Source organism: Puntigrus tetrazona, chromosome 17, assembly GCF_018831695.1.
Source record: "Puntigrus tetrazona isolate hp1 chromosome 17, ASM1883169v1, whole genome shotgun sequence".
Classification (NCBI taxonomy): domain Eukaryota; kingdom Metazoa; phylum Chordata; class Actinopteri; order Cypriniformes; family Cyprinidae; genus Puntigrus; species Puntigrus tetrazona.
In genome coordinates this window covers 7,218,182-7,238,626 of record NC_056715.1, presented here as the reverse complement: position 1 = coordinate 7,238,626, position 20,445 = coordinate 7,218,182, and the positions used below count along the sequence as shown (strand labels likewise).

General features: G+C 36.2%; 1 protein-coding gene across 1 annotated transcript; it reads left to right on the top strand.

Annotated features, from left to right (window-relative positions):
* Positions 1–449: 449 nt before the first annotated feature.
* On the top strand, positions 450–19,976 carry shtn1 (shootin 1). Its single transcript, XM_043262204.1, is given in 19 exon segments — positions 450–564; positions 3,614–3,666; positions 4,834–4,894; positions 8,297–8,391; positions 12,755–12,920; positions 13,726–13,823; positions 14,175–14,256; positions 14,958–15,052; positions 15,198–15,344; positions 16,051–16,204; positions 16,523–16,531; positions 16,534–16,579; positions 16,581–16,646; positions 16,826–16,911; positions 18,527–18,633; positions 19,480–19,524; positions 19,616–19,742; positions 19,831–19,910; positions 19,912–19,976. Coding segments are annotated over 19 exon segments (1,632 nt in total). The 5' UTR covers positions 450–506; the 3' UTR covers positions 19,969–19,976.
* The last annotated feature ends 469 nt before the right edge of the window (positions 19,977–20,445 follow it).

Sequence of the window (20,445 nt, the reverse complement as noted above, 5' to 3'; positions counted from 1 at the left end):
TATATATATATATATATATATATATATATATATATATATATATATATATATATATATATATATTTGTTTTTAACGTTAGTGTATTTTGTTTAAGAAGGAGAGGAAAATAAAATGTGATGGGTGAAGAAAACTGAAAAACAGGTAAATATAAATTAGAATTTTGCGACGTTTTTTGCAAATAGTCTGTAGTGAAAACGTGGTTCTACAAATAGTTATCAATAAGCCAAAAACAAAACAAAAAAGTCATGGTTACTACAATAAATCAATGAATGCAGGTCTAGAATAAGTAAATAAAAATACTGCTAAATCCGGTTATTTAAATGTGATTTTTGTTGCTACCAATAAGTGTAGTATCTTTGGTATTCAAGGGTGAACTGTAGTTTGCCTGGCACGTTTTTACTTTAACGGAGCGCGCGGGTGACCGTAGGTGTGACCAGGTGTCATTTCCTGTTTCGCTCGCGCTGTGCTTTACCGGAGTTTTGAATCAGTAACCGCACGAACTCTCAATGGCGTCAACGGGAGAGCAGAGAGAAGTGAAAATGGTTTCAGACCTGTCCAACCAAGGTAAGCAAGAATGGCGGTGTCAAATGTATTAGGAGAACCCTAACCAGTGCGCTTAGTAGTGTGTAGAAACTAGGTTGCTGGAATTCTCTGTAACAAACAGCACACTAGTACTAACAGGCCATAACAGTGCAATTTAATGATAACAGGATAATTTTCTTTTCTTTTCTTTTTCCCTCTCTGTAACAAAATGGCAGGCTCTCCACACCTAACCAGAGCGGCGCGTGGTCACAGGCCATAACAGTGCAATTTAATGATAACAGGATAATTTTCTTTTCTTTTCTTTTTCCCAATAGTTATAACACTCATCTCAGTGTCGACTTTGTTTTCCCTTTTTCCCCAGAAAGAAAAAGCCCATAATAACAACAAATAACCTAGTTACCAACCGGCAAAATCTGAAGTGGAACAAAGATTGTATTATTACATTCTCTGTACTTTGTAATCTCTTCTGCATCATGCAGGGGAAAATACTCTTTAAAATGTCCATTAAATCCTTTTTGCGTTTAGAGCAGGGGTGGGCAATTAATTTCTATCAGGGGCCACATGAGAAACTAGAATTGCGTCGAGGGCCACCAACTTTTTCATTGTAAAATGCTCTAAATTAAATATTTTGAATAACTGGTACTGATAATCAGAAGATGAACACACTTTGTAAATATTTAAATTAGGTTATGTGAAATTATGGTGTATAGGTTAAAAAGAAAACAAAATCATTTTTGAATCAGTGCAATTTATTTTTAACTTGTTAATTTTCTTTCAACAATGCAACAAATTGTGATTTAAAGCCTTTGCTCTGATGAAGTTAACTGTTTTACTGACAGCATCAATGTATACATGTTTAATTTTTAACACTGTCTTACACAACACTTCCTGAAGTATGATACAATGCAAAAATGTCAATTTCTGAACAGGGTTAATTTCTGTGACTTTATCCTGCATTCTCTTTAAAAGTCCAACATTTTTCCCTGTCAGATTTGGACAAAACTCTGGATCTGGTGTTGTCACACCTGCAAGCTTGTCCCATTTCAAACCTAAAATGTTCAAACATGCATTTACCTCTCTAAATGAATCATTACCAGTAGTTGTGCCTTTTATTGACTACATGGCTGCCAACTCCTCTGTGATTTGAAAGTCTGAACACGTACATCGCAGCTCTCGTCCAAAGCCAGAGAAAAAAAGTCAAAGTCAGACGCTCTTTTCCTCAGCTGAAGCTCTAAGTTTCCAGTGATGTCCTCTATCTGCCTCGTTACAGTGCGTCGGGAGAGTGAAACGCTCTCAAATGCGCCCCTTTTCTCCGGGCATATCAGCGCAGCAGAGTCCAATAAACATTCCTTTAACTCTCCATCGGAAAACGACTTACTTTTTTTTGGCGATTTTGTAAGAAATGACATAACTTGTCCTGACGGCTGCATCCCTGGCAGCGGGAAGTTTAAAAAAAAATTCCTGTTGGGTTTGTAGTTTTGCAAGCAATGCATCAGACTAACACGCTCCTCCATCGTTTTTTGTATTTATCTTCATGCTTGGTCGTGTAATGGCGATTCAAATTATACTCTTTAAACACAGCAATCGGTGTACCACAAATTAAGCACACTGCTTTACCTTTAACTTCTGTACAGAAATATTTGACAGTCCATTTTTTGTTAAAAATACGGCATTCTTTATCAACTTTTCTTTTCTTAGCGTGAGCATATCTTGAGGGTTAACCGGCTTGTATCATTTGTAGTTGTTAACCGTCACACACTTACGTGCATACGTTCGTTTAATTAGTGACGTAACGCTTTTCAAAATAAAAGTTTAAAAAAATTGTTTAATTTATGATAATTATATTTGACTCGCGCGGCGAAACCAACGTACAAAGGGCCTTGTGGCCCGCGGGCGTAGTTTGCCCAGGTCTGGTTTAGAGGCTTGTTTGGACATGCACACACATTTTTGGTTAACATCCTGGCAGTTCTTTTGTTTTCATGTACAGATGAAACATATATTGTAGTCTGTCTTGACATCTTTTTACTCGTTTAGTTATGTTTTTATCCCTCAGAAAAGTAACATTACTACTTGGATAACCAGATAAAACAAACTGATTCTTGTTATGAGTAGTATTGGGAACCTATTTCTCTGCTGATCTGTAGAACTTGCGAGAAAAAGTGTGGGAAAACGTGTGGTTAATAAATCAAAAATAAATGCATATTTGCTCTGATATAAAGTGCATTGATACAACACATTTCAGACATACAAAACTGAATTATTCAGAATTTGGTTCTGGGTTTTCCAATGGGCGCATTGGAAATGTATTGTGATAATATTTTATATGACTTAGACCATTTTAATATTGTTGTGATAGCTCTGCCTGTATTATGACGTTTTATAGCTTTGACACAGATATCATCTCTGAAATCTATAGTCATGTGACTTACAGCAGCCATGTTTCTAGTAATTTCTTTTTTTGTTTCTGACTGTTGTATAATTTCCCTCTAGAATTAGGTTAGTAAACAGCACTCAGAAAAATGTCTTAAGGCGAGATTTGTATGGCATCCTTTTGCTCAAAGCACCCTACTAACCTCATAAAGAGAGAGAGAGAGAACATTAAGATTATTCACATTGTTCTACTGGAAGACTGGAAATTGAAAAAATTAAACTGAAGTCGCTGTCTGCTCCAGACTTTTTTCCACGGTACTGTGTCACTGTGATATTAATAAACCATTTACAGATCATGTCTTCTGTTCTAAAATTAGATGCATATTCAGTAGAGCCGATGCTGATTCATGCAACAGGCAGAATGTAGACAGAAATGAGTGGAACTGTCACCATCCTTGCTAGCAATTGCACTTCTCATCCTGAAGGAAGAATTTCCGCTATTTGTAATTCTATATTTTTGCAACGTTAAAAATACTTTTGTGTAAATTTGCAGTCATTTCCATGAGCAGTCCTCATGCTGAATGAGTTGTGGTTTACAGTTGAAGTTTCCTTCTCCCGTATAGTGTGTTGAAATCACCTAACTGTGTAGTTCATGCAAAGTTGTGAGTGATGTTTAACTGGCGTCCTTGTATTTCTGCAGTACTTCTTCAGTATGAAAGCCTCCAAAAAGAATATGAGAAAAGCAAAAAGAAGGTAAGATCCTCACTGTCGCGCTGCCCCTTATTTATTTTTTCCTTGGAGATTATAATTGTGGTCTTAAAGGTATAGTTTACCCAAAAATGAAAGAAAATACTTGTTTTACAGCACTTTCATTGTATTGAAATAGAAAATTCGGTCATCTTGTTTATACCTTCATGTACTACCTTTTAAAACATGAGGGCCTTAAGATTTTTTATAATTATTTTGAAAGAAGACTTTTGTTTTAAAGAGCATGCTTTTGTTTAATCAAAATGAGTAATAGCTGCTGACAATTCAGCTCTGCTATCACAGGAATAAATTATGATGATGATATCCTCCTGACTAACAAGAAAAAAAAGGTTTCGTAAATTTAATATTTTGTCACGTCATTACATTGTTTAGAGCATAGGAAAAATGACATGAATAGACAGGAAAAGGCAAAAACTGTGGGACTTTTGTTTTAATCACAAGTCATTTTTATGTTTTACATAGAGAAGATAATTCTCAACTATGATGTTTTTCTTCATGCAAAATGTGTGTAAAAGGACCATAAACAAAGGTTTCTATTGTATTCAGTGTATCTATAAATTGTATCTAATGTGCTTTTGGGGCAACATAGAATGAACAAATAAGTGCAATAAGTAAGAATGCTTATAATTAGCAAGATTTTCAAAATAATATCTAAATATAATATTTAAATATAATATAATATATACTAAATAATATTTAATAGAAGATTCGATATAAAAATAATTTTTATATTCATTTGTCGTGTTTCCCCAAATGTGTAATAAACATGGTCCAAACATTCCATAGCTGGTAGTCTGGAGGATATAGAAATGAGTTATGTTAAATTGTAATAATATTTGACAATATTACTGTTTACTCTGTAAATAAATATAGCCTTAATGAACCTGAAAGATTTCCATTAAAAACTGTACAAAGGTGGGTTAGTGATGACAAAATTTTCCTTCTCCATCCCTTTGAAATTATTTTTCATGGCTTGCCTTTAATAAAATAAAAAATAATTATTAATCTAAACAAATTATATACGAAATAATAATATGAAAATAAATATGTATAATGTAATATGTATAATGTGTTTGAGCAAAATATGATATGATATGATATGATATGATATGATATGATACCCAAGTTTATTTGTTTTGTGGGTTTTTTCAGTGTAAGAAAATGCAAGAGGAGAGAGATGAGGCCTTACGGAAGCTGAAAGAATTTGAGCAAGGTTGGTTTTTAAGTTCTTAGATTCACTTCAAAGATCTTCAGATTCACATGAGACATCTTTCTGTGTAGTACATTAAAACACGTGTATTTTAAAATATTGATTCATGAAGATTACTTTTACTTCAGTTTCTATAGGTAATGCAGGCTGTGTGCTTTGCTCCTTTGGACTTTGATCCCAGAATACTGCAAGAACTATGACACCATTCTATATAGACACACCCAGTTATTTCGTAATCATAATTTCCTTTTTTTCCAGTCCAGTTATGATGTTATTCAAGCTGCAAAATGATTTGTGTGACCAAATTATGTATTTGAGTTTACATTCACTTTGCTCAAAATGGGTATGTAATGCTAGGTAGGATGTTTTGTTGAATACATTAGGTACCAAAATTCACATCTGAGATGTTCTTTCTGCAGACTTGAGTGGAGCTATCGACCGCTTTCGCTCTCATAGTCTGAAGTTTGGGATTGATATCAATCACATCAATCACACAGACCTGAGTGGAGGGGGAAAGCGACAGGTTTTAGCTTCAGATAGGTTTTTTGGTGGTCCGTCCCTCACCAAATCGCCGCACTTCACCTCTCTCGTGCTTCTATACAAATGTCACCTTCTTTTTCTTCGCCAGGGGGAAACGTGGAATTCAGACGTGAATTAAAAGGCGAAATTTTAAAAAGCACAACAAATGGCCAGTGGTGTTGGGTAGGAGGGAGCAAAAAAAATCCATTACATTCTCATTTTAATGCACGAAATAGGTCATTATTTGATAGAGGAGAGCGTGTGTTTTTGTGAATAATCTTGGCCTTTGCTCATGTTTCCTCCGCCATAAACACGTATTGTGTATGACTTCCACTTAAATAGTGGCTGCAGCTTCTAGCAGAGCAGCTGCATATTAGGAGCTATTACGTGATTTCATAGCTCTCGGAAAATTGCTTCTATTCAGCGCAAAGCGACCGAGGGGTTGGGGGGGAGGCTGGCTGGCTGGGGGAGCGAGCGAGGAAAAAGCCCCCAACACACAATCATGTCTTTTCAATTGGAGATGGCAAGGTTGATGACAACATGACCATTGTGTTCTAATGATAAGACCACAAAGGCATCTGCCCCCTCATCAAGCTCGGCGCTGTAGAAACAGCATCAGAGGCTCTAATTCACTTCTCCAACACGCAGGCCCGATAGCATTATACTCGGCGTCCTCGCACACGTAATCACTGTCTGTCTCTGAGAAGACGCGTGCGCGAATAGCTGGGGGGAAAACGGAGGAACGGTGCAAGAAGAAAGAGATTTGAAGATGCAACGTTGATGGCGAGGCCAAAACTTACAATTAAAGCTGCCAAGCCTGACGTGTGAAGTAACTCCCCCTCGTCCCCCTCCTGCTCCGCAACTGCCTCACACTTAGCCCGGTTTATGTGTAGCAGCTATTACAATTAACCTGTCACTTAGTGCTAGTACTACCAGTGAGAGAGAGAGATGAAAGATGGGGTGGAGGGGGACCAACTGGCAGCTAAGTACTGTTTAATGAGTGACAGCGAAAGGCTTACAGTGGGAACTTGGATATCGCAGACACGGGCGTTCATCAAGTTTTAATTAGGTGTCATTGGGAGGCAGCCTCTGGCCGTGATGGTGCTAATTCCTGTTTTTGCCTCTCAACCACAATGTGTAATTAGTTAAGAGGCTGTGAGCTGGTCCGTGGCCAGTCTCTGGTGATTACGGACACAAATAAGGTAAGAGCTCCAGGCGTTAAGAGCATCTGCCTCTTCCATCTCGCCATCTTCCGCCTCTTTGGAAGTTGATAGATTGCGGCTGCTCATCAGACTGACTTCGTTTTGAATTTGAATGTTGAAAGTTTCGTCTCAAAGCAGCTTGTTTTGGCTCTGTGAGAGACTAACCTCAAATGTTTAGAAATGTATCACAAAGAGAGACTCTTCAGAGACACAGTGGATTTTTTTGAAGGTTCTTGCCAGTGAAAGCAAGGAAACACCGCAGATAACTCGATTAACCCAAACAATGAGCCTTGGCTAGACAGGCCTGCGCTGATCTCAGTCTCCTGTCCCTATAGGATCAGTATGAGGGACACTGAACTAATTCAAATAGATCTATAGAATAGACAATAGTTCTGTGAAGGCTGGAGGCTGGATGAAGAGGCTATTGTGTAGAAAAGGAAATCTTAAAGAAGGACAATAAGAAGGACATTTTTTCAGAAGATGTTTTATATATATATAAATTTCTATATATGCACATTTATACATTTATTTATTTTTACATATATTGTTTTTGTTTTTGAAAAGAAGTCTCTTATGGTACTCAAAATATATTTTAAAATGTCACTTATTTATTTGATGGCAAAACTGATTTTCAGCTGCCATTAGTCCATTATTCAGTGCCACATGAGCCTTCATAAATCAGTCTAATTTGTTGATTTGGTACTATTATTATCAATGTTGAAACAGTTATTCTACTTACTGTGACACATTTTACTTCCAAGATTCATATGATTATAAAGTTTGAAAGAATATAATTTATTTGAAGTATAAATCTTTTGTCTTAATTTAATGCATTCTTTATTAATAAAAGTATTAATTTATTTAAGCATAACTTTTTAAAGGCTGTGTGTGTCGGAATTTACTACATTATTGGGATCAAATATCCCCCACACATGTAGAAATACCGGTACATTTTAACATTGTGGGGACATTTTTTTAATGAAACAAGATTATAAATAATACATAAAGTGTCTTGAAAATGCTGAATGTTGTCTGTGTGTTAGGGTAAGGATATAGAAAATACAGTTTGTACAGTATAAAAACTATTATGCCAGTGCAATGTCCCTATAATCTTAGTGTGTGTGTGTGTGTGTGTGGAAAAGAGTTCAAATATGCAGATAGTGCTGGAAAACTGTTCACTTATTAGTCCAACAGAATGACAGATCAGTGGATGCAAATATTTCATATCCATCTATATGATATGAATCTTTAACTTACAATTTGGTAATAAAACAAGCATTGCAAAGATGTAATTTTTGATGAAGTACAACATATCACACTACAGAATACTGCTATGACTACTTCATCAACCATTTAAATGCAGATCAAATCCTTGCTTGCATTGTGATACCATGTATTTTACCATATGAACTGTAGTTCCAGCTTTTTCACACAACAAACCAGCCTTGCTCTAAAGGAGTCTGAGGAGCATGATGGCTGATAAAGAGCTGTTCTAAGTTTCAGTGCTCTGGACAGAGTAATTGTATGATGTTGTGACCTTGTCTGTGGACGTCATGATGTACTGAGCTGGCTGCTACAGCATGTGCATGACAGACAATTAGTTGTGTGCTCGCCTGTTGTGACAGTTGTAGTGTGTTCGTGTTGAAGAAAACATCTAAATATTTGACATATTGCTTGTCTTCAGTGTCACACAGGGTGATCGAGGAGGTGAACAACATTCAGGAGAATCTAGAGATCGAGAAGACATGCAGAGAGAGTGTAGAAGCTTTGGCCTCAAAGGTGGGGTTTTACAATAAAGTTATGATCATGAGCTCTGTTTTATTGTTTCATTTGTTTCCTTTGTTTTTCTGTTCCATTTGTTGTGCGCTGGTTCAGTTCTGTTTTATTTTATTTAATTCTGATCTATTCATTTTATTCTGTGTCATTTGATTTTGTTGTTTTTATATCTTTCTGTTATTTTTTAAAACCATTTTATTCTGTTCTGTTTAATTCAATTTGTGTGTGTCTGTGTGTGTGTGTGTGTGTGTGTGTGTGTGTGTGTGTCTCGTTCACTTGATTCTGTTTGGCTCCATTTAGTTCTGTGACATTTGATTATGTTCTGTTTTGTTTTGTTCTCTTCTGTTCTGATTAACTTTGTTTTGTTCTTCTCTTCTATGTTCTGTTCTGATTCATTTGATTCTGTTTTGTACTTATTCATTTGATTCAGTTCTGATTCATTTGATTCTCTTTTATGTACTTACTGCTTTGATTTTCTTCCCTTCTGCTCTCCTCTGTTATGTTCTGATTCATTTAATGCTGTTCTGTTCTATTAATTCAGTTTTATTTTTGTTTAATTTAATTCTGCTGTGCTCTATTTCATGTGATTATCTTTTGCTTCTTTTTCTTTTGATTCTTTACTGTTCTATTCTTATTCATTTGATTTGGTTTGCTTCTGTTTAATTTGATTCTCTTTTGTTCTATACTGATTCATTTGATTATGTTCTTTATTTAATACTGTTCTTTTGATTCTTTTTTTTTAATCTGTTTCATTTGCTCTTGTTACTGTGTGTTCTGTTCTATTCTTTTTTCACTCAGTTACACTCTACTCTTCTCATAAACAAGACATCCAGAATCATACACCTATGTTTTTGCTTATGCTTTCACGGTAAATAGATTGGGATCCATCATGCCTCTATCCAGCCTCCCTTCCATCCATTTATTTCCTCCTCCATCCTGAGCAAAGTACACACAATTGTACTCCACATGGGCAGTCAATCCATTCAGTTCATGCTGGAGGCAATCTTAAAGACTATCTGCCTCTCGTATACCTGCATCTTGGTGTTGACTGCCAGCCCACCTCACTGGACCCGCTCATTACAGAAGTATTCAATTTGCCATCAGTCCCAGCTCAGCACATTGTTTAGTTGGGTTTCAGTTCTGCCGTTCAGGCTCAGTCGGGTCTGAAAAGTGAAGTGGCATCTACACTGAGCGCTCAGCAGGTAAATGGATCTCTAAAAGCCCAGGTGTGAGGCAAATTAGCGGGAACGATTACCGGCTCATTGCCATCTCTCTGATGGATGAATCAACTTTCTTCTGCTGTCTGTCGGTGATGAGCGCTGATCACCACACACGGAGAGAGAAATGAGAGAACAGTAGCAGTGAAAGGAATAAAGACACGGATAAAAGAGATAAAGACAGAGAGAAAATAGTCTTTAGATTGAAAAAGGACACTGTTGTCCTGCATTTTAGAAGCAGGGTAGCTGTCATTTCACGTTTTTCTATGTCCAAAAAAAAAGACATTTCACTATGCAAGTGAAAACTGACATTTATTTTTTTTTTTATACTTGACAAAATAGACTGAGTTGACAAAACCCTGCTGGCTGGCTGTTATTTAGCATGCATGACAGGATTTCTCGAGAATCGTTTGCGAGATTTCTCTTGAGGTATAGCTGCATTTTTTCCTTGAAGTATGTGAAGCCATCACAGATGTTTCTGAGAGCTGAGGTTGAGGAAGACCACAGAGCATTTCATTTGTACGGAGGAAATAGACCTGCAGCTGGGTCGTTTTGTGCCTCAGCATTATGTGTTAGATAAAAGCTCGATTTAACCAATCAATGGTTTCCTGACATCCTTAAATGCACAGCCCAGCTTGTTCTGTGTTCGCTGGCGGCCACTGCGCATGAAAACTGGTGCAGATGCCCTTTGTCCTGGCTGCTCTGTGAACACCCCCACACCGAGCCCCTCACGTCTGTGCGACTAACAGCAGGAGAGTCCTGTAGGTTTCGGCCTCCACAGGTTTGCTCATCTTCCATCTGTCAGGACACATGACTGTTTGAGGATGCAGTTGTGTTTGTCGCTAGTTGCTCTTTCAACACACAGCTGATGGCAGGAAACAATCTGCATTGCATTGATCTCTCAAGCCCAAATTTCTTGCATTAAAACGGTTGATTTTCCCAAGAGTTTTTCAAATAATAATAATTTTTACTTTTTTTATGTTTTTGAAAGAAACTGCATTTATTTGATCAAAAATACAGTAGTAGTATTAAAATTTAAAATAAAATATTTCAAAATGTAATTTTTTTTTTTCTTGGCCCAGTCTCACACAATCATTTAATCATTCTAACATGCTAATTTGGTGCTCAAAAAATATTCTTATTATCAAGACAAGAACATATTTGTAGAAATAATCATAAATTTAGCGTTCAAACTTTTTATGTAATATACAAATTCAGTTATTATCCCCAAAATGAGAAAGATTCCTATTTAGAAATTCACAACATATTGTTACCATGTTGTATATGATGATATTACAATTTGTTGAAATGTATTAGTATGTGATGATATTTGTTATTTAATTATGCTTATATTTACAATTAAAATTGTACATTTTTACATTTGTTATCGTCTAATTTTAAATTAACATTAATTTTTGAAGCACTAAGGTTTAAAAAAAAAAAAAAAAAAAAACGTCCCACAGCACTGGATCAATAACGTCTTGCATTTAAAACTCTTTATTTTAGTTTTTAATGTTTTTGTTAATCTTAAAAAAAATAGATCTGTAATATCGGTGCATTTTTTTGTTTTATATTGCTATAATGACCAGCAATCTACACATTTTTCCACTTATTTTCTGGCTGCTTACCCAGTAAATAAGTAAATATCCAGACATGAAATATTGATATTGCTATGTCGCTGTATTTATGTGAACTAATCCAGCAAATATTTATAGAACAAGTGTGAAAGACATTGACTTGATTTGCATCTCAGCCCGCAGGATGGAAAATAAATCTCACCTCTTTTTTGAAAATCTGAAGGATACGTTGTGAAAATTACAGCATTGGCTCATCCCAAATTTACATTTAAATTAGTCAAAAAAATTTGGTAGTTGTGATTGGAGGACGGCGAGTGGAATTGTCTCAAATAGTCTCTGCATTTGAACGGTATGATTTATTGTGTATGACGGCTGTAATTTTGTCTGCCAAGAGACCCTGAAGCAGACAAAAAGAGAAGAAGGAAAAAATCATAATCAATTTCTTAAACTCTGGAACATTTTGAATTAAAAAGCAGTAATGGATGAGGGTTCGCGGGTGGTGGCAGTCAAATCAAAGTGCAATCCAAACACATGACATTTTGTTTTGATGTGTGATCAGAGGAGATGAGGGGCCTGGCCACCTCGGGACGCACGTCTGATTTCTGCCACTGTGTAATTTCACCGCTGCGCTCTCATCAATGGCGGATGATTATCGCAGAGCGAGTGTGTATGCGTGTGTGTCTGCGTGTTTATCCCCATATTATGTGTTGTTGATTGCGTTTTTAAAAGATGCATTCAGCGGGAAGGACGGCATCAGGAAATGGATTCACGTGCTGTGTGTCCTCACTTGGATGTCATTAATAAAGGCTCGTTAAAGAGGGGCATTTTATCCCTGCCTCCCGCTTTTTTTCTCTCTCTGACCGGAATGTCATCCGGGACTAATTTACATACCTCCACCCCCATTGGCTCTCTGAGTTTCCATTAAGTGGCCGCCCTAATTGAAGTGTGAATGACCAGTCTTAAATTACTTTAATTGGGTGTTCAAAAAGGTAAAATTTCTCGGATACAGGTATGTGCATGCGGCGAGGGAGGGGGTCTGTGCCCGCGCCTGATAGAATGCTGTAATTATTTATGAAAACAGGAGTGTCTGCTGCTGCTGTTCCTGCATACGTGTAATGAAATGTCTATTATTTTGCCCTTGATTATTGCTCTTTTCCAGAGTGTTCGTGCTGTGTGTGTTTGGCTGTGTGATTGAGGGGAATTGCATGGGCGCCCGCTGGGGTTCCAGTGGGCCGGTCTGTCTACATGCTGCTGATTTGATTTCTCATATCTTTTTGCTCTGTGGCAAACACAGAAAATCACCGGCTTGGGTTTTATATCATTTGTGGTGTTACAGGTGTCATTTTGATCTCTGATTATTCCTATAAATGTGACGACATTGGCCTCACTGTATTAACTTCCTTTTTTTTTTTTGTTCTCAGAGCAAGCAAATTCATGCTTTGATAGTGTAGCTCAGTTGGTACTGTGTGATGCCAGCAGCACTCAGATCGTGTATACATTAAATGCGTGTATACATTAGGCTGCTTTGGATAAAGTATTGTTCAAATACACAAATGTATATCTTTCTCTCAGCTGAACAGACAGAACCGTTCTCTGAAGAGGAAGAGTATGCTTTTTATGTCCCGCCTTGGAGCTGATGTCGTCGCTGAGATCAGTTTGGATGATGAAGATAATGAAGAGCCACAGGAGGAGGAGTCTGGTGTCTGTAGCTCCTCCCATTGTCAGATTGTCATTACAGGTGGGTCAGCGCGCTGTCCCGCAATGTTTTGCTTGATAAAATATTTGTAACACTTTATACTTTTTTGCATCTACAGATTAGTTTTAACAGTGAAGTGTATAATTTCTTAACACACACAGCAAAAGAATTGCAGGTTTTTTGTTCAAGCGGATTGACCGGGCCTGTCATAATAACATAGGCTTTGGCATGAAATTAAGGCTTGACAACTTGTTTTTTGAAACAATGGCTGACAAACTTGTGTGAAAGCAGTCATTATTTAGTAGTACAGAAATTAGAAACCTTTTCCCATTAAGTGTCTAGCTTTTAAGGTTATTAGAATTTTTTTATTTAAAAATTTGTATTTAGTTATGTAATTATCTTTTTTTCTATGAAACATTTGTTTTTGTTTTAGATATTAAATATAAAATATTTAACAAGTTCACATGTACCAGCTGTTCAAATTGGCTACTTTACATTTTAACATCTCTACTTATTCAGTTATTTATGTTTTAAGTATTTAAGTTTCTAAGCTATTTTTAAAAATATATTTATATTGAAGCAACAGTTAAACAAAAATTGAAAGTGACCACAGGCTACCAGCAGGCTTTCAAGCACTGAAAAACATTGTAAAAGTAGTCCATACAACGCATGCTTTATTCAAAGCCTTAGATACAATAGCTTTTGTAAGAAACAGACTAAAAATGTAGATCATTTTGCTCTCCGCTGCGATTCTTAATTCTTGGTGTTTGGTTATGAGACATTTAAGAATTCAGGCTGTTTTGTACTGTCCTTTTTTATTAATAGTTTTCTTGTTTATTTGTGGTAGAGCTGAGAGATAAACTAGAGGTGATCCTGGCTGAGAAGAAGCAGATTGCGATCGATCTGGAGATGACAAGAGAGCAGCTCTGTCAAACTAGACAGGAAGTATGTGTAAAAGGCATTTAATCTTGGCTTTTACCTACTCATTTTGGGTCTTAGTACTCATATTTAAGAAAGATACACTGTGCATTATTTTAAAGAAATGTTACAATACACACTAAAAATGGTATTTTTTCTTAATGAAAAGTAAAAATTATGACAGAGTGAAAATGTTTTGATCCACCTCCTTAATGTCTTCAATGTTAACCTTTGCCATGTTTCACAATGGCTTTCAGTCAGAATAATGGCAGCCAAATAGAAAAGAAGGGTATGTTTTTTTGTCATGTTGTTGGTGTTTCAGATGAACCAGTTAAATACTTAAATAAATGAAGCTGTCACTTTCCCTTTCTTCCTAAGCTCCTGAAAGAGAAGCATGATAATACCGTTTTAATAGCTGAAACATTCCAGCAAAAGAAGCTCTTGGGAAAATACAACAGAGGTCAGTTGTGCTTATGCTCTCTTCTGAATCCCCTCACATCAGCCTCTCTCTCGCTCTCTTTTTATTGCTTTCCAGTCCAGACATTCATTGATCCTAACACACTCATCATTGCATCATTCAAAGTCTATACTGTGTTGCAATAGCAATAGTAAAAATCTATAGTATTTTATTCATATCCGAGTGATTTCTGACACCAGATTGTGCAAATATAAAAAAATTGATTTTTCACACAAGCATATTTCTGCTTGCATTTTAAAAAATCATAATGTGATAATCATGTCACTTTAAATAAAGTTATATTTTCTTATTTTGTTAATAATTATATATTTGAGATCTATAATATATAAAAATTATATAATAATACAATATATTTTATGTTACAAAATATTTCAATTTGAAATAAATGTTGTTATTTTGAGCTTTCTAATTATATTTTTGTATAATTTCCACCTAAATGGTAAGCAGAAAAATATTGATAATAATTGACATTCATGCAGAAAATTCAGCTTTGCCATAAGATGAGTAAATTATATCATAAAATAAATTATATATTCAGTTTTTAGAATTGTACTAATACATGACAATATTACTGGTTTTACTGGTGTTACTATTAAATGCAGCCTGTGGTGAATGGGAATATAAATTATACCATAGACAAGATATATAGAAAAGCTTACCTGTGTGTGTTTGTGTGTGTGTAGTTTCTCAATATGCTCTGGATGAATTTGAGGTCTTGCAGGATGATCTAAAGCTTGAGAGGGACCTGCGCTCTGAAGCAGAGAGGTTTGCACATGAGGTGAAAGCTCAGTTTGAATTGAACTCATAATTATTTTAATGAAATCTGTAAGACATGCTAGAAACTCTTAATATTTGTGGGTTCCTGGCGTATGTTAATTAAGCGGTGTGCGAATGTGTGCTTGTCTCTCTGTGGGTGAATCAAGATGCTAGTAGAACAGAAGAAGCTGAAAAGACAAAGCCAGATGTTGATCCAGAGTGTGTCTCCAACAGAGGCTCTGCAGAAAGCTCTGGCAGAGGTCAACACACTGACACACACTTTAGAGACACAGAGACTGGAGCATCAACAGCAGGTAATAAACGCACACACACATACACACATTAATCCCCAAACTGTCCTTTAGGTCACAGTGTCCTGAGAGGGTGTAGACTGAATGTCATTATAATAATAACCGACAAACCAATCAAATCAACCCTACCAACCCCTCCCAGTGTCACACCACAACACACACACATACAGTTCATTGTGTGTCTTTTTTAAAAGGAGAAGAAATGAACAGTATTCTGCATTTAAACAATCATTAAAGGATCAAGGAAAATACTGGAGTCAACATGACTCACTCACTTCAAGGTATTTTCTGGCATCACTATGGAATTTAGTCAGAGTATGTGACATATTTAATATGACAAGAACAATAATGAGGCTGTGAGGGATGGAAGTACAGTCACTATGTTATACTGCCTTAAAATGATGGTTCAACAAAAAAAGTCATTATTTTGTCACACTCATTGCCGTCCTGTTGGAAAGGCGAGACATTTTCTCTTGCATGGAACTCGTAAGGAGATATTTAGCATGTGTACAGTTTACTATAGTTAACTAAAACTACATCTAAATCCATTGCTTGAAATAAAACAAACTAACTGAAATCCTTTATATAAATATATAATATATATAACGAAATTTAAACTTATTTTATTTCAACAGGTTACCAAGTCAACTATACCTTAAAGTTAAAAAATTTCATTCTGATTTTACAACCCATGTCTGTTGGTTTCCAGGTGAAGGCTCTTGAAGAGCAGATACATGGCAGCGAATTAAAGAAGCAGCTGACAGCATTACAGAGACAGACTGAATTACTGGATGAAGAGAGAAAAGAGTGGCAGCACAAACACACTAAAGCTGAAACCGAGGCTAAAGACCTCAGATTCACAGGTACCACATTAGGGGTCAGTTTTTAGATTTTTCTCTTATGCAAACCAAGGCTGCATTTATTTAAACAAAAATACAGTAAAACAGCATTAGTGTTGAAATCAGTTGTTCTTCTAAACATTTAGTGGAAATCATGATACATTTTTTTGAATTTCTTCAATAATTGAATTTTTAGAAGAATTTTTTTTTAAATAAAACATTTTTGTTAATACCTTTGGCACATTTTATCAGTGTAATTTATCTTTGTTAAATAAAAGTATTTAATTTCTTTTTAACAACACTCTAAATGGACTCGGTGTTTATATCTCTGACGTTCTGCAGTAGAGGAACTAAAAAGAAGCTCCAGCAGGTTTCCAACCCACCAGCAGCTGCCCCGGGACCCCTCCTCCACCCCCCCCCCACCTCCTCCACCTCCACCCACTGCCTCCTCAAGCAACCCACTCAGGTGAGTGTCTGTTTGTAACGAAAGCCATCAAATTGAGGGAATATAACTTAATAGTAAAAAAAGTCAACAGGCTGTTTGCTCATTGGCAAGTTTCAGTGACATATATTTCAGAAAAGTTTCAGTGACAGAAAATTTTGCTTTAGTTCTCCATTTTTCTCTTTTGTCTTTATCTCTTTTAGCTCATTACTATCTATGCTTCGTAAGAAAAAAGATGTGAGCGCTGAAATTGCATTAGTGGAGAAGGACTCCTCTGAGAAATCCCCAGGTAAAGAGCAAAGAGCCATCAGAATTCATTTCCAATCTGTAAACCAAAGTTTTGCTTTATAATAATTAATAAATGAAAAGTTTACATAGATTGATAATTTAAAAGCACAGTAATCAGAGATGGCAGATGGTTCAAGGTTTTTCTTTGTTTCATTTCATTAGCAGAGCTGCCCTGCATTTGCATTCGCCGTCAAGCTACATGAAAGACTTCAGACGTTTATTTTGACCTTTTTGATCGGTGTTGAATGAAGTTGCAGTGCATTCCGTCAGATGGAATGTAATTAATGTACACTGTTTCACATAAAGTAAACTTCTGTTCATCATCATAGCAATTGGAGAAAATGAAAGACTTGAGGTCAAGTTCAAGTTTGTTCTTAGCCATTTCTTTTAGCCTTACACTTAAAAAAAACAAGATGGTAGAGAAAAAGGAAGAAGACTTGCAACTGAAGGACAAACACTTTTGTACAGAGTTTGGATAAGTCATTACCTATTTATGCTAAAAAAAAATATTACAATTCTTCAGTTATTGGCATGATGTTCAGGTTTATAGAAACTGACTGATGAACTTTAGCCTTCCCTTTATCGCTAGTGCTTGATTTTCTTTTTCATTGGGTTTGAATATTTTCAAGAAGTGGTTATCTTTCCTGTGGCGAAGCATCAGAGGAGGCGAGATCCATTTGCAGCTTTTATTATAGATAGGTAGAGATACAAAATACTGGCAGAGCCGTAACAAAAAGGCAAGTTAGATGCAGAGTCGATAACCATGCATAGATTGGGTCAATCAGCAAGTATCAGAGTCCAGTGACTTCGCACTAATCTGTGTGTGAGTGTGGCTTAAATCTGTGTGCAGTAATGAGGTTCAGGTGTGTGCGTGATGAGTGCAGGTGTGTGTGTGTGTGTGTGTGATCAGTCCCAGGTATAAGGCACTAATGGAGTTCTATGGGGAGATGGCTAGAATTCAGGACGCTTCCCTCTGACGATTCAAGGGAGGCAGTATGGGAACCTCTACTATAACATTTCCAGTGGATTGAATAAAATTCTTTCACGTCCTATAATAAGTATTGCTGGCCAAAAGCTTAGATACTTTAGTCAAATAATTGCAGTTTTCTTTCAGGTGTTCTTGCTAATATTGAACAGCATTTCTATGATCTCATATGAATAGGTTTTTATTGAACTGTACGCTAGCTCTAAAAACGCAATGCCAATTTAGAGCCTTTGCAGAAGAGAATGTTTTGATTTTTTTATAATGTCAGAAAAACATCAGACTGGTAAGCAGATAATATTTGTATTTTTTGTTACATTTGACAGAATGACTAAAAGTGTTTGCCAAGGCCGCTCAACAAAAACAAACATCACAGATCAACTTTCTTTTGATTTTTTCATGATATTTGTGCATGCCAGCTCAAATAAAACCCTCACAGTTCAGTTTAGTGGTGTCAGTACATCTGATATTATTCAGTGTCTGAAATGACTGCTAATGAAATGCAGCAGATGTATCCACATTTGTGTTGATCTGTTTAAATGTACTTCCATTTGTAATCCCATTTGTCTGTCCATGTGTGTGTGTGTGTGTGTGTGTGTGTGTGTGTGTGTGTGTGTGTGTGTGTTTCTGACAGAGAAAGACATCAGACAGCAAGCTGTGGATGAGATGATGCAGCGCATCAAAAAAGGTGTTCAATTGCGACGTGTTTCCCAGAAAACCAACAGAGCCAGACCAGGGCCGGTACATATTTCTTACAAACACAAAAACACACTACTTTAAACTTTACTTTATTTGGTTAATCAATGTCATTGAAATGACTTATTACCTACAATATACCAATGAAATCTTTAGCAAGGAAGCATTCAGCCGAACCGAAAGTGACAGTAAAGACTTGTTACAAAAAAATGCATATTTCAAATGATAAAATACAGCAAAACTCTATGCAGCCCTAAGTTGTCTTAGCATTTTTCTGATCCCAAGTTTAACAAAGAGTGGTTTCAGACCGCATCAATAAGAACTTTGTTAAAATTATACCATAGATTTGTTTACAAACAAGGCACAATTCGAAGCAGGATTTTTATAAAGATTCAAATAAATGACGTTACTTTACCAACTACATTCGAGTTCAAGTTCATTTAATTCTGTAGCACACTTACAGCAGCTGCTAGACTGACTGCTTTCCAGCGTAATGAAAACATACACAGAAAACAAATAAGTACCGCCCGTTTAAAAATGACTGTATAACAGTAATCCGTACACTGTGGAAAACAAATAAGTTGTCGCACCACACAAGTGCGAGTAACTGTTTTTATTACGTGATCACTATATGAGTTTTTAACCTAAATCACAGCAGCGTTAGGCCTTCAAACAAACAAAGTGTTAACCAATCATAGCAGTGGACATTTACTTCCTAGTCTACAATATGCCATGCCTCTAACAGAGCGTCCAGATGATGTGGGTCTTAGGTTTTTTTTAATATAAAAATCTTGATAACATTATCAACAGAGGAAGTTCACTTAAAATCACTTAAAAATAATAACTCTCTCTTACATAGTCTGCTTTATTGTTTCCTTGGTTTTCCTGCAGAAAGAAGGGACAAATTGTGCCATACTGGAACTTCAGGGAATCCTGGTTAGGATTGCTAAATTTATTTTATTATTGTTACATAGTTCAAATGTGTTTGAAACAAGCTGTTGGTATAGTAACGGAATCTTTCTGTTAGAACTCTGTGAAGCGTCCAGGCCCCTCCTCCTCGCCTGAGACACACCCTCCATCACCATCACAGAAGTCTGAGCTGGAGAAAGCCCTGGAGAGACGGAGGGGAGCACTGAAGGCTGCAAAGAACAACAGTCAGTCAAACACACACACATTTCAGCACATTTTCTCTGTCTCTCGAGCCTGATCATCCGTTTAACTTTTCAACCCTTTCACCTTCAGCGAATTGCAGTACGGCCCTGGATCTGCCCCAGATTAAGCAAACCCAGTCAGAACCAGGCCAGAGCACAAGGGACCAGGTCCAGGACCAACCACATCACGACAACAACAATATCCACTGATCAACTCCAGCCTTCATAGGAGTTACAGGTTGTGAGTATCTGCTCTTTTACGTAGAGCTGTGTAAAAGCATAGTTTATTCATACTAACAAAACACATGTGACAGAATCATAAAATGGGTGAAACTATTCATTTTTAATTTGTGTTTGGTTCAGAGAGTGTGTATATTTAATTTCCATATCCTTAAGAAAATATGCTAACATTTTATTTTATGGTTACACCTATTAGTAGCTTATTAGCATGGATGCTACTAGAATATTAGCCATTTACAGTATTAATGCCTTATTCTACATCCCTTATCATACCCAATATCTAATTTTAACAACTACCTTACTATTAATATGCAGCAATTTAAGAATTTACTGAGAGAAAATGTGTAGTTATAAAATTAATTTTAAAATATTACCCAAAATATTATGTAATCTATAATTCAGTGTTTTAGCATAAACTTTTAAAATGTGTTTTTATTCATTAAAACAAGTTAGTTTCCACAAACAT